The 21,258-nt window shown below is 40.2% G+C and overlaps 1 protein-coding gene across 6 annotated transcripts in view; it reads right to left on the minus strand.

Annotated features, from left to right (window-relative positions):
- NCOA2 (nuclear receptor coactivator 2) overlaps positions 1-21,258 on the minus strand; it is an 884,149-nt gene that overhangs the window by 161,193 nt on the left and 701,698 nt on the right. For all 6 annotated transcript variants that reach the window (XM_053715109.1, XM_053715110.1, XM_053715111.1 and 3 more), the window contains one exon: positions 3,965-4,142. In XM_053715109.1, coding sequence (XP_053571084.1) covers positions 3,965-4,142 — 178 coding nt within the window. The remainder of the gene's footprint in view (positions 1-3,964; positions 4,143-21,258) is intronic.

Below are 21,258 nucleotides of genomic sequence, written 5' to 3' on the forward strand. Positions count from 1 at the left end.
AATAAATCTTCATTTCTACGGAATCTATAAGAGTCCCCAAAAATGGAACCCTTGTGAGAGGCAAGAGAGAACTCTTCATTTCGTTCACTTTCCATCCATGCGACCTTAGAAATGCCAGAACTAACTCTGTATGAGACTTGGCAGTTTGAAAGCATGAAGCTTGTATCAGAATGTCGTCTAGGTACGGAGCTACCGAAATTCCTCGCGGTCTCAGAACCGCCAGAAGGGCACCCAGAACCTTTGTGAAGATTCTTGGAGCCGTAGCCAATCCGAATGGAAGAGCTACAAACTGGTAATGCCTGTCTAAGAAGGCAAACCTTAGATACCGGTAATGATCTTTGTGAATCGGTATGTGAAGGTAAGCATCCTTTAAATCCACTGTGGTCATGTACTGACCCTTTTGGATCATGGGTAAGATTGTCCGAATAGTTTCCATTTTGAACGATGGAACTCTTAGGAATTTGTTTAGGATCTTTAAATCCAAGATTGGCCTGAAAGTTCCCTCTTTTTTTGGGAACCACAAACAGGTTTGAGTAAAACCCTTGTCCTTGTTCCGACCGCGGAACCGGATGGATCACTCCCATTAATAATAGATCTTGTACACAGCGTAGAAACGCGTCTTTCTTTATTTGGTTTGTTGACAACCTTGACAGATGAAATCTCCCTCGTGGGGGAGATAATTTGAAGTCTAGAAGGTATCCCTGAGATATGATCTCTAGCGCCCAGGGATCCTGGACATCTCTTGCCCAAGCCTGGGCGAAGAGAGAGAGTCTGCCCCCCACTAGATCCGGTCCCGGATCGGGGGCCCTCGGTTCATGCTGTCTTAGGGGCAGCAGCAGGTTTTCTGGCCTGCTTGCCCTTATTCCAGGACTGGTTAGGTTTCCAGCCTTGTCTGTAACGAGCAACAGCTCCTTCCTGTTTTGGTGCAGTGGAAGTTGATGCTGCACCTGCTTTGAAATTCCGAAAGGGACGAAAATTAGACTGTCTAGCCTTAGCTTTGGCTTTGTCTTGAGGTAGAGCGTGGCCCTTACCTCCTGTAATGTCAGCGATAATTTCTTTCAAACCGGGCCCAAATAAAGTTTGCCCCTTGAAAGGTATATTAAGTAATTTGGACTTAGAAGTTACATCAGCCGACCAGGATTTTAGCCACAGCGCCCTACGTGCCTGAATGGCGAATCCTGAATTCTTAGCCGTAAGTTTGGTTAAATGTACTACGGCCTCCGAAACGAATGAATTAGCTAGTTTAAGGACTCTAAGCCTGTCCGTAATGTCGTCCATCGTAGCGGAACTAAGGTTCTCTTCCAGAGACTCAATCCAAAATGCTGCCGCAGCCGTAATCGGCGCGATGCATGCAAGGGGTTGCAATATCAAACCTTGTTGAACAAACATTTTCTTAAGGTAACCCTCTAATTTTTTATCCATAGGATCTGAAAAAGCACAGCTATCCTCCACCGGGATAGTGGTGCGCTTAGCTAAAGTAGAAACTGCTCCCTCCACCTTAGGGACCGTTTGCCATAAGTCCCGTGTGGTGGCGCCTATTGGAAACATCTTTCTAAATATTGGAGGGGGTGAGAACGGCACACCGGGTCTATCCCACTCCTTAGTAACAATTTCAGTTAATCTCTTAGGTATAGGAAAAACGTCAGTACTCGCCGGTACCGCAAAGTATTTATCCAACCTACACATTTTCTCTGGTATTGCAACAGTGTTACAATCGTTAAGAGCCGCTAAGACCTCCCCTAGTAATACACGGAGGTTTTCCAATTTAAATTTAAAATTTGAAATATCTGAATCCAATCTGCTTGGATCAGAACCGTCACCTACAGAATGAAGCTCTCCGTCCTCATGCTCTGCAAGCTGTGACGCAGTATCAGACATGGCCCTAGAATTATCAGCGCACTCTGTTCTCACCCCAGAGTGATCACGCTTGCCTCTTAGTTCTGGTAACTTAGCCAAAACTTCAGTCATAACAGTAGCCATATCTTGTAATGTTATCTGTAATGGCTGCCCAGATGTACTAGGCGCCATAATATCACGCACCTCCCGGGCGGGAGACGCAGGTACTGACACGTGAGGCGAGTTAGACGGCATAACTCTCCCCTCGCTGTTTGGTGAAATTTGTTCAATTTGTACAGATTGGCTTTTATTTAAAGTAGCATCAATACAGTTAGTACATAAATTTCTATTGGGCTCCACCTTGGCATTGGAACAAATGACACAGGTATCTTCCTCTGAATCAGACATGTTTAACACACTAGCAATAAACATGCAACTTGGTTACAATCTTATTTAACAAAAACGTACTGTGCCTCAAAGAAGCACTAAACGATTAAATGATTAAATGACAGTTGAAATAATGAACTGAAAAAACAGTTATAGCATCACTCTTTAAAAACAACATAACTTGTTAGCAAAGGTTTGTTCCCATTAGTAAAGCAATACTAATTAAATTTTAAACATAAAAATCACAGAGCAACGTTTTAAAACACAGTCACTATATAAATCTCACAGCTCTGCTGAGAGAATCTACTTCCCTTCAAAGAAGTTTGAAGACCCCTGAGTTCTGTTAGAGATGAACCGGATCATGCAGAAAATATAAGTGTAACTGACTGGAAATTTTTGATGCGTAGCAAAGAGCGCCAAAAACGGCCCCTCCCCCTCACACACAGCAGTGAGAGAGAAACGAAACTGTCATAATCAAAACAAGCAAACTGCCAAGTGGAAAAATAATGCCCAAATATTTATTCACTCAGTACCTCAGAAATGCAAACGATTCTACATTCCAGCAAAAACGTTTAACATGAATTAAATACCTATTAAAAGGTGTAATGTATTTTTACAGAGTAATTCCGGTGAAATACCATCCCCAGAACACTGAAGTGTAGAGTATACATACATGTCATTATAACGGTATAGCAGGATTTTCTCATCAATTCCATTCAGAAAATAAAAACTGCTACATACCTCAATGCAGATTCAACTGCCCGCTGTCCCCTGATCTGAAGCTTTTACCTCCCTCAGATGGCCGAGAAACAGCAATATGATCTTAACTACTCCGGTTAAAATCATAAGAAAAACTCTGGTAGATTCTTCTTCAAACTCTGCCAGAGAAGTAATAACACGCTCCGGTGCTATTGTAAAATAACAAACTTTTGATTGAAGTTATAAAAACTAAGTATAATCACCATAGTCCTCTCACACCTCCTATCTAGTCTTTGGGTGCAAGAGAATGACTGGAGGTGACGTAGAGGGGAGGAGCTATATAGCAACTCTGCTGGGTGAATCCTCTTGCACTTCCTGTAGGGGAGCAGATAATATCCCAGAAGTAATGATGACCCGTGGACTGATCACACATAACAGAAGAAATACATTTATTTTCAATGTAAAGATACTTGTTAATACTACATAGCAAAAGCTGTTAACTATAGTGGGGTCAATTCAATAAGATGTTTTCCCACTAGTGCACACTGCCTACAAAAGCTGGGGGTTAAATTAAGCAATTCATGTGAGTGCAGATTGGAGGGCAGTGGTGGCAGCTTTTTCACACCGAGCAAGCTAGGCTGCATTCCATGGAATTCAGAACACTAACCCTCCTAAAAACTACAGAGTTACTGTCTTAATTTGACAGCTTTGGAGATAATATAATCACTGAAGATGAGCTTCTAAAAGTGTTTAAATGAACTGCAAAACCAGGCAAAATGCATTTAATAAATGACAGGTTTTAATCTTAAATCATTTAATTTTGTATGCAGATATAAATATTGCATTCAGTGTCCCTTTACTTGTAATATATAAATCTCTTTTTTCTACAAGACATATGCACATGGTCTCTGACTTTGCCAGACAGCAGAAGACGATCAGTAACTGTCTAATAGTAGTCAATTCATTACCTTGAAGGACGAAAGAGCTTTTTAACTATGACCTGCAATGGACAAGATTAACCAGAAATCTAGCAAGGCATTACCTAAAGACTTTGGCAGCAAGTTTTTGATGAACTCATTGTGATCACCGACGTGCAGTATGTTGTACACACTTGTGTTCATCAGCTCTTCCTGGTTATATCTTAGATACTGAGTTACATTCTCAGAGACAAACACTAAATTCCCATCACGGTTCACCACAAAGAAGAATCCATCAAGAGCCTAAAGGGAAGAAAGTATGAGAAATTAACTATGTGCTGTTTAATAGCTGAACAAATTATATTTTCATCAAGAACTTCCCCATGCAGAATGTTGACCAGTCGTGTCACTGGAAACAGATTCCAACATTTAGTAAAAGAAAATAAAAGCATTTATATACTGAAACATTTATTCCCATGGGGGTACACTGGGGAAGAAAAAATGGTATTCAGATAAGCTGCATTAAAAAAAAATGTAAGTATGAACAGTAACATTGTATAGACGTAAACATATGCTATTTTTCTAGGTATCCGACATAAGAAAACAAAAAGAAAAATCCAACTAAAGGAAAGACTAAGTGCTTTTGCATTGCTGTTTTATTATGCAATTCTACAGTAATTAATGGTCCTTAAAGGGACAGTCTAGGCCAAAATAAACTTTCATGATTCAGATAGAGCATGTAATTTTAAACAATTTTCCAATTTACTTTTATTACCAATTTTGCTTTGTTCTCTTGGTATTCTTAGTTGAAAGCTTAACCTAGGAGGTTCATATGCTAATTTCTTAGACCTTGAAGCCCACCTCTTTCAGATTGCATTTTAACAGTTTTTCACCACTAGAGGGTGTTAGTTCACATATTTCATATAGATAACACTGTGCTCGTGCACGTGATGTAATCTGGGAGCAGGCACTGATTGGCTAGACTGCAAGTCTGTCAAAAGAACTGAAAAAGAGGCAGTTTGCAGAGGCTTAGATACAAGATAATCACAGAGGTTAAAAGTGTATTATTATAACTGTGTTGGTTATGCAAAACTGGGAAATGGGTAATAAAGGGATTATCTATCTTTTAAAACAATAAAAATTCTGGTGTAGACTGTCCCTTTAAACCACACAAATAAGGAGAAACTTTACTGAAATGTAGAAATAGATAATCAATAGTGCATATTAAATAAATATTCAAGACTCTCTATATATAAAGACAAAGGCAGACTCATAACATTGTTACCAGATGCCCTGGCATTGGAACACAAACATCTGTTATTTAAAAACAAGCACATTATACACAATGTATTTTGATAACCATAATTTTCTTCTAGTCCCATACACGTCTCTCTCTATATATCTAATTGCATTTTTGCTTTTAATAAATAAAAGATCATGAAATAACAGAGGATTCATTACTACTGGGTCCATAGAAAAACAGTATATGAACAATGGCAGGTAAGCTAATAATTGTTTAAAATGACCATGACGGCCAACAGTATAAAAGCAACTAAATTATTCTAGCTTGAGAAATTTAGCAAGAATAAAAAGGAGTCATATCTAGTGATACCATGAGACGTTGCAAAAGTGAAGATGATAATCATAGAATGAAATAATGACAGAAGGAAAGATACAAGAAGAGTGAAAGGACTATCCTGAATATACAGGAAGCACTCACTGGTGACTATAAAAGTCTAAGGCTAATCTTACAGGGACCCAACATTCTTATTTAATGATTCAGATAGACCATACTTAAAGGGACACTGTACCCAAAAAAATTATTTCGTGATTCAGATTGAGCATGAAATTTTAAGCAACTTTCTAATTTACTCCTATTATTAAATTTTCTTTATTCTCTTGGTATCTTTATTTGAAATGCAAGAATGTAAGTTTAGATTCCGGCCCATTTTTGGTGAACAACCTGAGTTGTCCTTGCTGATTGGTGGATAAATTCATCCACCAATAAAAAAGTGCTGTCCAGAGTACTGAAACAAAAAAAAAAGCTTAGATGCCTTTTTCAAATAATGAGAGCAAGAGAACGAAGAAAAATTAATAGGAGTAAATTAGAAAGTTGCTTAAAATTGCATGCTCTTTCTGAATTACAAAAGAAAAAAATTGGATTCAGTGTCCCTTAAAGTTTCCAACTTTCTACCATTATCCAATTTGCTTCCTTCTCACGGTATAATTTACTGATGAGCATACCTAGGTAAGTAGTATGCAAGTGTATAGAGTGCAGTTTGTGCAACACTGCCGTCATCTAGAGTTCTTTCAAACATATAACTTAAAGGGACAGTCAACGCCAGAATTTTTGTTGTTTAAAAAGATAGAACATCCCTTAAAGTGAATGTCAATTTTGATGCTAAAGTGCCCGGTTTTTAAAAAAATCGATTAAAAACAGGGGCACTTTAATTCATCAAAATTTACATTTCACTCCTCTTGTGAAAAAAAAAAACTTACCTTTTAATCTTCACAGCAGCTCCAGCTTTCTCCGGTCGTTGCAAGCCATTATCAGAAATGATGGATAGGTCATCCTCCAATCACGGCTTCCCCCAGCAGGGGAATCAGTGTCTGATTCAACGCCGTGATTGGAGGAAGCTGGATTCATCATTTTAGACCCAGGAAGAGGCTTTGCAACGGGTGCAGGAAGCTGGAGCTGCTGTGAAGATTAAAAGGTAAGTTATTTTTCACAACAGGAGTGAAATGTAAATTTTGATGAATTAAAGTGACCCTGTTTTTAATCGAATTTTTAAAAACCGGGCACTTTAGCATTAAAATTGAGATTCACTTTAATTACATTGATGGGTAAATGTAGCCACCAAGCAAGCGCTATCCAGGGTTCTGAACCAAAAATGGGAAGGCTCCAAAGCTTTCATTCCTGCTTTTTCAAATGAAGATTCAAAGAGAACAAAGAACAATTGATAATAGGAGTAAATTAGAAAGTTGCTTAAAATTGCATGCTCTATCTGAATCATTAAAGAAAAAAATTGGGTTTAGTGTCCCTTTAAGCCTGTGTATGGAATGTACAGATGCACATGCTCTGAGAACAGCACTGGCAGTGGGTTAAAGGTGCCCTTTTAAAAAAAATTATATTTCAAACATAAAAACTATTTTGTTTTATATCATTTAATTCATTTTTTTAATGGTATGATTGTAATGTGCAACAGTGTAGATCCCAATATCAGTAGCGTTACACACTTTTATACGGTTGGTTTTCATTACTACAGAGACACTGCAGTAACGCTATTCCTTGTTAGATCTTACAATTTAAAAAAGTATTTTCTTTTCTTTGTTTTGTTTTTTAAATGCATACTCCTATAATGACCCAACATATTCCTGGTTCTCAAGCAAACTCATTTTCAATGCACTAAAAAGGCTACTCTTCCCTTTGCACAATTTGTGAATAAAATGTCCTGTTAAAGGGACAGTATACACCAATTTTCATTTAAGTGCATGTAATAGACACTACTATAAAGAATAATATGCATAGATACTGATCTAAATATCCAGTATAAAACGGTTTAAAAACTTAATTAGAAGCTCCCAGTTTAGCTCTGTTAAAAAAGTTAGCTGGAACACCGACTGCAAGTGGTTCTATAGCAAAAAATAGACACTCCCCCTCCATATGAAAAGACTCTCTACAAAAAAATGAGCAAGCTGGAGTAGGTATACATCAGTATTCTTCTAAAGCAAAAAAAAAAATAAAAAAAAAAATAAGCAAAGCTGTATAGGCTATATAAATGGATCATCTACAAAACATTTGTGCAAAGACAAATCTAGTGTATAATATCCCTTTAGCTGTAGGTTGGGTTGCGGTGACAACCACATCTGAACTACAATTCTTATACACACTTTCCTTTCTGGTTCCCTATTATGTGCAAAGTCCTATTGAGTGGAGCTGTGATTTTGACCTATGCCATCACAATGCTGCAGACGTAATGAACTCCTAAACATTTTATTCTGATTTAAAATGAAAATGTTTGTCCTGCTAAAAAAAAATAACCTTCAAGAAGCACAGATCATCTACTGCTTTGTTTAGTTTCATTTTGATAAACTGTTTTCTCCAGTCAGACAGAACTGTACAGTTTTAATAAGTAGCTTGGAAGTGATAAAGCCATTCTAACAGATAAGCAAAAGTACACTTTACAGACTTTAAAACCAAGTTTCTGCATTTTACAGGACCATAGTACAAAAATCAATGCCCTAATTTGTTAAACACATAGTTAAAGTATCGCCTGGGAGATGCAGAGAGCTGCAGGGTAAAGTGACTGCTGCTGCCTCCCCAGTTATGTCTGCTTGGGGCAAGCAGTCCTCCGCAGCTCCTGAGCAGTGCTTAAACTGTGGGTTTAATTCTTTGCTTGGGTTAGACATAGACTTGAAGAGTTTGAAGTGTTAAAATGACATGCCCCTTTAAACATCAACACAGAAAAATCCAATAAGAATGTTGCAAAGCAAGGTTTGGTAATCTATAAGAAGGTTCACTTGCAGTGAGGAGTCTCCAATTGCTATGTTATGATATTAGCCTTTTAGTGAACTTAGCAGAAACTGCCTCAATCAAAAACTAGAATACAAGAGACAACAAAGTAATGTTCTGCAAAGCACCACCTCCTTCTGGCAGCTAAAAGGTTAAACTGCAATGTGGCAAAAACAATTATCAAGATAGAAAAGTTTTAACCTGACTGAACCAACTTGCAACAAGCTGCTATAGACTGGTTCGAAAACCTCTGGCAAAGAATTGAATCTGTAACAGAGAGAGCGCAGCCTTGCAAGGTCACGTGATGTTTATTTCATTTGGAGAAATTACAGCTCATGCCTGGTTGCATAGCAACTGCTATATAGTTATGTTATAACATGCACAAATGTGCAGACATATCAAGGCACAATTAGCCAAGCAGATGCTTCCTTATTGACGTGTTTCAGATACGAAACAAGATTAGCTACAGAGCAGCACAATAGTTCAACTGATAGGAATATTTCAGTGCTATAAACATGGCACAATTCCTTTGTGTTAGTGAATAGTGCCGAGAGTATCCGAGCTTTGAATATAAGTATAGTTGTCACTTTTGTAGATTCTGTACCTGGTTTATAGGTGAATATAAAAGCTTGTGTCATAAACTAATCTGGATATAGAGATTCATGGGTACATTTTACTGCAGTAATGACGTTATGTGAATTAAAAAAAGTGTAACTGTATAAAATGACAGCTAAATAATATCTGCATTAGAGACTGACAGTTCCAGGGATTGTAACATTACAGCCATTTTTTCAATTCTGTGCAGTCAGTTCTGAGCAAACATTTAGGTACACGAAAGTGATTTACCAGCACAGTCTATGCATTCACATGACAACCACACACACTAACACATAACTTTGAATAAGGATTAAAAAACAAAGGCTTGTATTCAGGGTCTTGGAAACGCCTTTTTTTCTAAACAGATGTGATTATAACTCACATGGCAATTATATACCAATATCTAGTGTCACTTATTGATAAAACTATTGTTTTTTTTACTTAAAGACAGATTTTTTTTTCATGATTCAGATAGCAATTACACTTTAAAGCAACTTTCCAATTTACTTCTATTATATTTGTTTCACTCTCTTAGTATCGTTTGTTGGAATGCATATCTAGATAGGTTCAGTAGCTTGTAGCTAGCTGATTGGTGGCTGAACTTGTATCCCCATTTTCATTGGCTTACAAATGTGTTCAGCTAGCTCCCAGTAGGGCATTGCCGCTTCTTCAATAAAAGATACCAAGAGAATGAAGCAAAACTGACAACAGAAGTAAATTGGAAAGTGGATTAAAAATGTATAAGTTTGGTTTCATATCCCTTTAACATTTCTTACAGTAGCTGAACATTTTTGGTAAAGTATTTTCAGCATAGCTTAAATATGACAAATTTAACTGATTTTCATTGCTAACTTTCTTTTACTTGGGGGGGAAAGTGATTTCTCAGTATCTGGCCTCATAGCTAAAGGATTAATAAAAGGGCTGCAAAAACAATAAGGCTTGTGGCCCTAAAAAGAAAAATATTAAAATACAGAAAATATGGAATTACTTTATAGGAGTAAAAAAGGCAGCTTTGCTCATTTAAGGCACATGCAATTACAGATTGGTGTATATGCAATGGTCAAAAAGTCCGATAGAAGGGGAAGCAGAGTACACATACCAGCCAGTGGCTCCCTATGCAAAAAAATAATATATATATATATATATTTAAGCTGCTACAAACTCTGAGTTCTGGAATGCTCCTATTAGCTGGAGCAATCTGCTCAAGCAACAAATGTCAGGTATTATTGCAGTGGAAACACAGGTTTTTCAAGTTGCCATGAAGACATTTAAAAGAGATCATTACATTTAGCTGGAAAAAAAAAAAAAAGCACCAACAAAAATATAAAATCTAGAATAAAAAGGTTTTTCCACTTATTGAAAAACATAATTTATGCTTACTAGATAAATATCTTTCCTTCCGGATAGGGAGAGCCCACGGCTTCATTCCTTATTGTTGGGAAATATAACACCTGGTCACCAGGAGGAGACAGACACCCCAGCCAAAGGCTTAAATATCCCTCCCACTTCCTCATTACCCCAGTCATTCTGCCGAGGGAACAAGGAAAAGTAGGAGAAAACATTAGGGTATAAATGATGCCAAAAGTATAAAAAATAAATAGGGGAGCGACAATAGACAAGAAAAAACGTGCGGGGGCCGTGGACTCTCCCTATCCGGAAGGAAAGGAATTTATCTGGTAAGCATAAATTATGTTTTCCTTCCTAAGATAGGGAAAGTCCACAGCTTCATTCCTTACTGTTGGGAAAACTATACCCAAGCTCCAGAGGACACTGAATGAATAACGGGAGGGAACAAAAACAGAATTTATGCTTACCTGATAAATTACTTTCTCCAACGGTGTGTCCGGTCCACGGCGTCATCCTTACTTGTGGGATATTCTCTTCCCCAACAGGAAATGGCAAAGAGCCCAGCAAAGCTGGTCACATGATCCCTCCTAGGCTCCGCCTTCCCCAGTCATTCGACCGACGTAAAGGAGGAATATGCATAGGAGAAATCATATGATACCGTGGTGACTGTAGTTAGAGAAAATAATTCATCAGACCTGATTAAAAAACCAGGGCGGGCCGTGGACCGGACACACCGTTGGAGAAAGTAATTTATCAGGTAAGCATAAATTCTGTTTTCTCCAACATAGGTGTGTCCGGTCCACGGCGTCATCCTTACTTGTGGGAACCAATACCAAAGCTTTAGGACACGGATGATGGGAGGGAGCAAATCAGGTCACCTAGATGGAAGGCACCACAGCTTGCAAAACCTTTCTCCCAAAAATAGCCTCAGAAGAAGCAAAAGTATCAAATTTGTAAAATTTGGTAAAAGTGTGCAGTGAAGACCAAGTCGCTGCCTTACATATCTGATCAACAGAAGCCTCGTTCTTGAAGGCCCATGTGGAAGCCACAGCCCTAGTGGAGTGAGCTGTGATTCTTTCAGGAGGCTGCCGTCCGGCAGTCTCATAAGCCAATCTGATGATGCTTTTAAGCCAAAAAGAGAGAGAGGTAGAAGTTGCTTTTTGACCTCTCCTTTTAACAGAATAAACAACAAACAAGGAAGATGTTTGTCTGAAATCCTTTGTAGCCTCTAAATAGAATTTTAGAGCACGAACTACATCCAAATTGTGTAACAAACGTTCCTTCTTTGAAACTGGATTCGGACACAAAGAAGGCACAACTATCTCCTGGTTAATATTTTTGTTAGAAACAACTTTCGGAAGAAAACCAGGTTTAGTACGCAAAACCACCTTATCTGCATGGAACACCAGATAAGGAGGAGAACACTGCAGAGCAGATAACTCTGAAACTCTTCTAGCAGAAGAAATTGCAACCAAAAACAAAACTTTCCAAGATAATAACTTAAGATCTACGGAATGTAAGGGTTCAAACGGAACCCCTTGAAGAACTGAAAGAACTAAATTGAGACTCCAAGGAGGAGTCAAAGGTTTGTAAACAGGCTTGATTCTAACCAGAGCCTGAACAAAAGCTTGAACATCTGGCACAGCCGCCAGCTTTTTGTGAAGTAAAACAGATAAAGCAGAAATCTGTCCCTTCAAAGAACTTGCAGATAATCCTTTCTCCAAACCCTCTTATAGAAAGGATAGAATTTTAGGAATTTTTACCCTGTTCCATGGGAATCCTTTCGATTCGCACCAACAGATATATTTCTTCCATACTTTATGGTAAATTTTTCTAGTTACAGGCTTTCTAGCCTGAATAAGAGTATCAATGACAGAATCTGAGAACCCACGCTTTGATAAAATCAAGCGTTCAATCTCCAAGCAGTCAGTTGGAGTGAGGCCAGATTCGGATGTTCGAACGGACCTTGAACAAGAAGGTCCCGTCTCAAAGGTAGCTTCCATGGTGGAGCCGATGACATATTCACCAGGTCTGCATACCAAGTTCTGCGTGGCCACGCAGGAGCTATCAAGATCACCGAAGCCCTCTCCTGATTGATCCTGGCTACCAGCCTGGGAATGAGAGGAAACGGTGGGAATACATAGGCTAGGTTGAAGGTCCAAGGTGCTACTAGTGCATCTACTAGAGTCGCCTTGGGATCCCTGGATCTGGACCCGTAGCAAGGAACCTTGAAGTTCTGACGAGACGCCATCAGATCCATGTCTGGAATGCCCCATAATTGAGTTATGTGGGCAAAGATTTCCGGATGGAGTTCCCACTCCCCCGGATGAAATGTCTGACGACTCAGAAAATCCGCTTCCCAATTTTCCACTCCTGGGATGTGGATTGCAGACAAGTGGCAGGAGTGAATCTCCGCCCATTGAATTACTTTGGTCACTTCTTCCATCGCCAGGGAACTCCTTGTTCCCCCATGATGGTTGATATATGCAACAGTCGTCATGTTGTCTGATTGAAACCTTATGAATTTGGCCTTTGCTAGTTGAGGCCAAGCCTTGAGAGCATTGGATATCGCTCTCAGTTCCAGAATGTTTATCGGGAGAAGAGATTCTTCCCGAGACCATAGACCCTGAGCTTTCAGGGAGTTCCAGACCGCGCCCCAGCCCACCAGACTGGCGTCGGTCGTGACAATGACCCACTCTGGTCTGCGGAAGCTCATCCCTTGAGACAGGTTGTCCAGGGTCAGCCACCAACGGAGTGAATCTCTGGTCCTCTGATCTACTTGGATCGTCGGGGACAAGTCTGTATAATCCCCATTCCACTGTCTGAGCATGCACAGTTGTAATGGTCTTAGATGAATCCGCGCAAAAGGAACTATGTCCATTGCCGCAACCATCAAACCTATTACTTCCATGCACTGCGCTATGGAAGGAAGAAGAACAGAATGAAGTACTTGACAAGAGCTTAGAAGTTTTGATTTTCTGGCCTCTGTCAGAAAAATCTTCATTTCTAAGGAGTCTATTATTGTTCCCAAGAAGGGAACTCTTGTTGACGGGAATAGAAAACTTTTTTCTACGTTCACTTTCCACCCGTGAGATCTGAGAAAGGCTAGGACAATGTCCGTATGAGCCTTTGCTTGTGGCAGAGACGACGCTTGAATTAGAATGTCGTCCAAGTAAGGTACTACTGCAATGCCCCTTGGCCTTAGCACCGCTAGAAGGGACCCTAGTACCTTTGTGAAAATTCTTGGAGCAGTGGCTAATCCGAATGGAAGTGCCACAAACTGGTAATGCTTGTCCAGAAAGGCGAATCTTAGGAACCGATGATGTTCCTTGTGGATAGGAATATGTAGATACGCATCCTTTAAATCCACCGTGGTCATGAATTGACCTTCCTGGATGGTAGGAAGAATTGTCCGAATGGTTTCCATTTTGAACGATGGAACCCTGAGAAATTTGTTTAGGATCTTGAGATCCAAAATTGGCCTGAATGTTCCCTCTTTTTTGGGAACTATGAACAGATTTGAGTAAAACCCCATCCCTTGTTCTCCTAATGGAACAGGATGAATCACTCCCATTTTTAACAGGTCTTCTACACAATGTAAGAATGCCTGTCTTTTTATTTGGTCTGAAGACAATTGAGACCTGTGGAACCTTCCCCTTGGGGGTAGTTCCTTGAATTCCAGGAGATAACCTTGAGAAACTATTTCTAGCGCCCAAGGATCCTGAACATCTCTTGCCCAAGCCTGAGCGAAGAGAGAGAGTCTGCCCCCCACCAGATCCGGTCCCGGATCGGGGGCCAGCATCTCATGCTGTCTTGGTAGCGGTAGCAGGCTTCTTGGCCTGCTTACCTTTGTTCCAGCCTTGCATCGGTCTCCAGGCTGGCTTGGTTTGAGAAGAATTACCCTCTTGCTTAGAGGATGTAGAATTTGAGGCTGGTCCGTTTCTGCGAAAGGGACGAAAATTTGTTTTATTTTTAGCCTTAAAAGACCTATCCTGAGGAAGGGCATGGCCCTTTCCCCCAGTGATGTCTGAAATAATCTCTTTCAAGTCAGGGCCAAACAGCGTTTTCCCCTTGAAAGGGATGTTAAGCAATTTGTTCTTGGAGGACACATCTGCTGACCAAGACTTCAGCCAAAGCGCTCTGCGCGCCACAATAGCAAAACCTGAATTTTTCGCCGCTAATCTAGCTAATTGCAAAGTGGCGTCTAAGGTAAAAGAGTTAGCCAATTTAAGTGCTTGAACTCTGTCCATAACCTCCTCATAAGAAGATGCTTTATTGAGCGACTTTTCTAGTTCTTCGAACCAGAAACACGCTGCTGTAGTGACAGGAACAATGCATGAAATTGGTTGTAGAAGGTAACCTTGCTGAACAAACATCTTTTTAAGCAAACCCTCTAATTTTTTATCCATAGGATCTTTGAAAGCACAACTATCTTCTATAGGGATAGTGGTGCGTTTGTTTAGAGTAGAAACCGCCCCCTCGACCTTGGGGACTGTCTGCCATAAGTCCTTCCTGGGGTCGACCATAGGAAATAATTTCTTAAATATAGGGGGAGGGACAAAAGGTATGCCGGGCCTTTCCCATTCTTTATTTACAATGTCCGCCACCCGCTTGGGTATAGGAAAAGCTTCGGGGGGCACCGGGACCTCTAGGAACTTGTCCATCTTACATAATTACTCTGGAATGACCAAATTGTCACAATCAACCAGAGTAGATAACACCTCCTTACTTAAGCAGAGCGCGGAGATGTTCCAATTTAAATTTGAATGTAATAACGTCAGGTTCAGCTTGTTGAGAAATTTTTCCTGAATCTGAAATTTCTCCCTCAGACAAAACCTCCCTGGCCCCTTCAGACTGGTGTAAGGGCATGTCAGAACCATTATCATCAGCGTCCTCATGCTCTTCAGTATCTAAAACAGAGCAGTCACGCTTTCGCTGATAAGTGGGCATTTTGGCTAAAATGTTTTTAATAGAATTATCCATTACAGCCGTTAATTGTTGCATAGTAAGGAGGATTGGCGCACTAGATGCACTAGGGACCTCCTGAGTGGGCAAGACTGGTGTAGACATGGAAGGAGATGATGCAGTACCATGCTTACTCCCCTCACTTAAGGAATCAGTTTGGGCAACATTATTATCAGTGGCATCATTGTCCCTACTTTGATTGTCACATTCATCACATATATTTAAATGGAGAGGAACCTTGGCTTCCGAACATACAGAACATTGTCTATCTGATAGTTCAGACATGTTAATAGGCATAAACTTGATAACAAAGCACAAAAAACGTTTTAAAATAAAACCGTTACTGTCTCTTTAAATTTTAAACTGAACACACTTTATTACTGAATATGCGCAAAAGTATGAAGGAATTGTTCAAAATTCACCAAAATTTCACCACAGTGTCTTAAAGCCTTAAAAGTATTGCACACCAAATTTGAAAGCTTTAACTCTTAAAATAACGGAACCGGAGCCGTTTTTACATTTAACCCCTATACAGTCCCTGGTATCTGCTTTGCTGAGACCCAACCAAGCCCAGAGGGGAATACGATACCAAATGACGCCTTCAATAAGCTTTTTCAGTGGATCTGAGCTCCTCACACATGCATCTGCATGCCTTGCTTCTCAAAAACAACTGCGCATTAGTGGCGCGAAAATGAGGCTCTGCCTATGACTAGAAAAGGCCCCCAGTGAAAAAGGTGTCCAATACAGTGCCTGCCGTTTTTTTAACAGAATTCCCAAGATTAAAATAACTCTCCAAAGTTATAAACCATTAAATATGCTTATAAAGTAATCGTTTTAGCCCAGAAAAATGTCTACCAGTCTTTAAAGCCCTTGTGAAGCCCTTTATTCTTATATTAAAAATTAAGAAAATGGCTTACCGGATCCCATAGGGAAAATGACAGCTTCCAGCATTACCAAGTCTTGTTAGAAATGTGTCATACCTCAAGCAGCAAAAGTCTGCTCACTGTTTCCCCCAACTGAAGTTAATTAATCTCAACAGTCCTGTGTGGAAACAGCCATCGATTTTAGTAACGGTTGCTAAAATCATTTTCCTCTTACAAACAGAAATCTTCATCTCCTTTCTGTTTCAGAGTAAATAGTACATACCAGCACTATTTTAAAATAACAAACTCTTGATTGAAGAATAAAAACTACATTTAAACACCAAAAAACTCTTAGCCATCTCCGTGGAGATGTTGCCTGTGCAACGGCAAAGAGAATGACTGGGGAAGGCGGAGCCTAGGAGGGATCATGTGACCAGCTTTGCTGGGCTCTTTGCCATTTCCTGTTGGGGAAGAGAATATCCCACAAGTAAGGATGACGCCGTGGACCGGACACACCTATGTTGGAGAAAAGGAAGAGGCGGACCCTATTCTGAGGGCACCACGGCCTGCAAAACTTTACTCCTGAAAACTGCTTTAGCCGAAGCAAAAACATCAAACTTGTAAAATTTTGAAAAAAGGAGGACCAGGTAGCCGCCTTACAAATCTGATCCAGAGGCCTCGTTCTTAAAGGCCCAAGAGGAAGCCACTGCTCTAGTGGAACGAGCCGTTATACTCTCAGGAGGACGATGTCCCGCCGTCTCGTAAGCTAAGCGGATGACACTCCTTAACCAAAAAGAAAGGGAAGTCTAAGTAGCCTTCTGCCCCTTATGCTAATAGACAACAAACAAAGGAAGATTGTCTAAACTCCTTAATAGCCTGAAGATAGAACTTCAAGGCATGAACCACATCCAAATTGTGAAGTAAGCGTTCCTTCGATGAAGGAGGATTAGGACACAAGGAAGGAACCACAATCTCCCAATTGATGTTATGATCTGACACAACCTTAGGAAGAAAACCTAATTTAGTACGTAAAACTACCTTATCTGCATGAAAAATCAGATAAGGGGCTCACATTGCAAAGCAGGGATCTCAGAAACTCTGCGCGCAGAGGCAATAGCCACTAAAAAGAGAACCTTCCAAGATAACAATTTAATGTCAACAGAATGCAGAGTCTCAAACGGAACCTGTTGCAAAACCCGAAGAACAAGATTTAGGCTCCAAGGAGGAGCTCCAGATCTAAACACAGGTCTGATCCTAATCAAGCCTTAACAAAAGACTGCACGTCTGGAAGCTCTGCCAGTCTCTTGTGCAATTAAACCGACATGGCTGAAATCTGTCTCCTCAGGGAAGTAGCAGAAAGGCCCTTCTCCAGCCCATCCTGGAGAAAAGATAAGCAACCTTAACTCTGAGCCAGGGAAAAAACACACTCTTCACACCAAAATAAGTAGGTCCTACACACCTTGTGGTAGATACACAGAGTAACTGGTTTACGAGCTTGAATAAGAGTAACAATGACACTCTCAGAGAGACCTCTCTTGGCTAAGACTAAGCTTTCAATCTCCACGCAGTCAGCCTCAGAGAATCCAGATTTTGATTTACCAATGGACCTTGTATCATGAGGTCTCTGCAACAAGGTAACTTCCACGGAGGATATGAGGACGGGACAAACCCAGAAGTGGCCAAGCCTTGAAGATTGCCCGTAGTTCCAAAATATTGATCAGGAGGGAGGACTCCTCCTGAGTCCACAACCCCTGTGAATTCCTGGCACCCCAAACAGCTCCCCATCCGGATAGGCTTGAGCCCGTAGTCACAATCTCCCAGGATGGTCTTAAGAAGCATGTCCCTCGGGACAGATCTGGACAGAGCCACCAAGAGAGCGATTCTCTCGACCGGCTGTCTAATACAATCTGTTGAGACAAATCTGAATGGTCGCCGTTCCACTGCCTCAGCATGCACAGTTGTAAAGGTCTGAGACAAAACCTGGCAAAAGGAAGGATGTCCATGCAGGACACCATGAGACCAATCGCCTCCATACACTGAGCCACAGAGGGACTCAAGGAGGTCCGGAGGGCAAGCCATGCCGAAGTTAGCTTGCAACGTCTCTGGTCTGTTAGAAATATCCTCATGGATATGGAGTCTATTATAGTACCCAGGAATTGCACCCTGATACTTGGGATAAGATAACTCTTTTCCAAGTTTATCTTCCATCCATGTTATCGAAGAAGACTGAGAAGGGACTCTGAGAATTCTTCCACACGACGAAAGGATGGTGCTTGCACCAGAATATTGTTCAAGTAAGGGGCTACTGCAATACCCTGAGTTCTGGCAACGGCTTTGTAAAGATTTTTGGAGCAGTAGCTAGGCCAAACGGAAGGGCAATGAACTGGAAGTGCTGGTCCACGAATGCAAACCTCAGGAACCGAAAGTGTTCCCTGTGGATTGGAACATGAAGGTAAGCGTCCTTCAGATCTATAGTGGTCATAATTTCTTTTTTTATTATTATAGAAAACTGCACCTTTATACTCCCAATGGCTGGGGCACTCACCACCTACTAGACCAAGACAGTTAACAGAGGAAACGCTCTCCTCAGGTTCAAGTCTCAGACGGAATGGAGGAAATGAATATAGACCACACCTGGTCACATGGAGTGCAAGACAGTACTTCCCCTGTTATTACAAGTACAGCAAGTAATATAAGCTGTGCAACACTTTAAAAAATGAAAGTGAAACTTAAGTGAAACCTGTTTGTTCCAGCCAAAAACACAGCCTCAGCCCAGGAAAAAAAATAATCACACAAAGCAGTATGTAAATAATTTATACACTGATTAATTAACCCCAACTGTTCAATAAACCCCCTTCAGAGGATATTAACCCTGGATCCCATCAAGGTATAAAAAGAGCCACAATGTAAACCTAAAGCAATTTATGTGTAGAAATTGAAACAAGCGCACCTCCAGGATCCATGCCATGTAACAAAACACAACCTCTCAAATGTGTCACAGCAGCGCTCCTGACATGGACTTGAGTGAGAGAAAGCAGGCAGTGAAACTCGTCAACACTGATTGCTTAGGAGCTGTTAGCAGTAGTCTGGATGGTTTCGCAGAAAAACTTTCCCTGCATCTTCAGACTAACTTTCATCAATACTCTCACTGAGAGGTTGACAGGACTACTTAAAACTCCAATCCTGTCTCAAAGGGCAGATAGCCTTTTTCAGGACTCTCCTAATCTTCTGACACTTCTCTGTCACCATTTAATGTGACTAAAGGCAAAGAATGACTGGGGTAATGAGGAAGTGGGAGGGATATTTAAGCCTTTGGCTGGGGTGTCTTTGCCTCCTCCTAGTGGCCAGGTGTTGTATTTCCCAACAGTAAGGAATGAAGCCGTGGACGCTCCCTATCTTAGTTGAATATAAAATTATTGAACATTTCCTTTCTAAGAAAATTGAAATGTTTGGCTTCAAGTCCAGATTTGACAGACATTACAAACCTTGCATAACCCCTCTGTGTTACCAGCCAACAAGTGAAAATGTTATCACACGAACAATTAAAACAATTAAAGCCACAGGAGTTACTTTTATAGATTAGTTTTTTTTAAATAAAATTCACACTCCTCTCTGCCTGTGTCTTTGGTTTGATATTTTGTGTAATATTTATGTAAAAACAAAAAATACCTTTCTGATTACAGTTCTGTCTTATGTTACTATGTATACACAAGTGTTAAAAATGATATACAACTACCTTTATGTTACACGTATAAACTGTATTATCTAATGTAAATATTGTCCAAAAGACATAAGATAATGTTGTTTACACTTGGCTCCATCCCCTCTCCAAACTATTCTGAAATCCAAACCTTTTCCAGTCCCAATCAGTTTGGATTTTCTAAATGTTGGTCATATTATCATGTTCAATAGGGAATTATAGCATTGTAGGAGCAGCTATACAAGTTTCTACAAACATTCCATTATATGTAAATCTATACAGTATTCAATAGGGGGAGAGCCCCAGCTACAGCCAAATTACTTGAAAAAACTGGAATGACATTTCAGAGATACAAACAATATTAAATGCTGTTTAAAATGAAAGTAATAATGAAACATTGGTTTTGTACATCCTACTAGCTCTCATAAATACCTGAAATTATTTCTCTTTCATGGTGGTGAGAGTCCACATGTGTGAATTACCGTCCTCACGATTAAGAGGAGGATAAACATACACCAACATACCAGAGCTTTAAATCCCACCAATACCCTGAATCCTCAGTCATACACATAGCCAAGTAGATAGAGAAAACAGAAAACCAGAATGAATGCGGGGGCAAAAGAAGTGCAAAGTAAAAACTCAACAAAAGAAAGGGTGTGTTTTGTGGGCTTCTCACTATCATGATTGTTTCTTTAAATTTGAAGTAAGCATACATTTTGTTTTTTTTCATCGGATGTTGAGAGTTCACAAGTCATCATGAATCTATACCCGAAACGGAGGGGGGGGGGGGGGGGGGGAGGGGGGAGACAAACAGAGAAGGCGGTTATGTAACTGATCAAACACAGAATTTTTCCTGCCAAGAGCAGCCTCAGAAAAAAGCAAACGCATGAAAGTGATAAAACTTTGAAAGGGTATGCAGAGAGGACCAAGTAGCAGCCTTTACAAGTCTAACCAATAGAAGCCTCAAACGATTGAGGATTCAGGGTAGAGGGAGGGATTTAAATCTCTGGTATGTTGAGGTGTGTCTCCTCCCAGTGGCCAGGAGGACAACTCATGGACTCTCATCTGATGAAAGAAACTAAAATGTAACTGCAGAAAACAGTCAATGAAAAAAAAAATCCATTGCAACATTTGAAAGAAAGAGAATTCTAAACTCATGCACTAAAATTCCTGTGAAAGTGCATGTTAAGTTGACATTTCAGCTTGATAAATAAGCCTTTGTCAAGACTAAAACTTCCTCCAACGTATAATAAAAAATAAACAACATTTATATGCTCATAACCCCACCCATAGTGCATTAAAAGGCTACAACCTGACATCTGAGTGGGTAAGTGCCTTGGAGCTGGGCACTCTTCCCCTTGGCACATATGTATGAATGGCAGGTCAAATAAACTAATTGTTGGACAGTGAGTTGGAAAACAGCTGTAGGACTAT

This window comes from Bombina bombina, chromosome 5 (assembly GCF_027579735.1).
Source record: "Bombina bombina isolate aBomBom1 chromosome 5, aBomBom1.pri, whole genome shotgun sequence".
NCBI classification, from domain to species: Eukaryota; Metazoa; Chordata; class Amphibia; order Anura; family Bombinatoridae; genus Bombina; species Bombina bombina.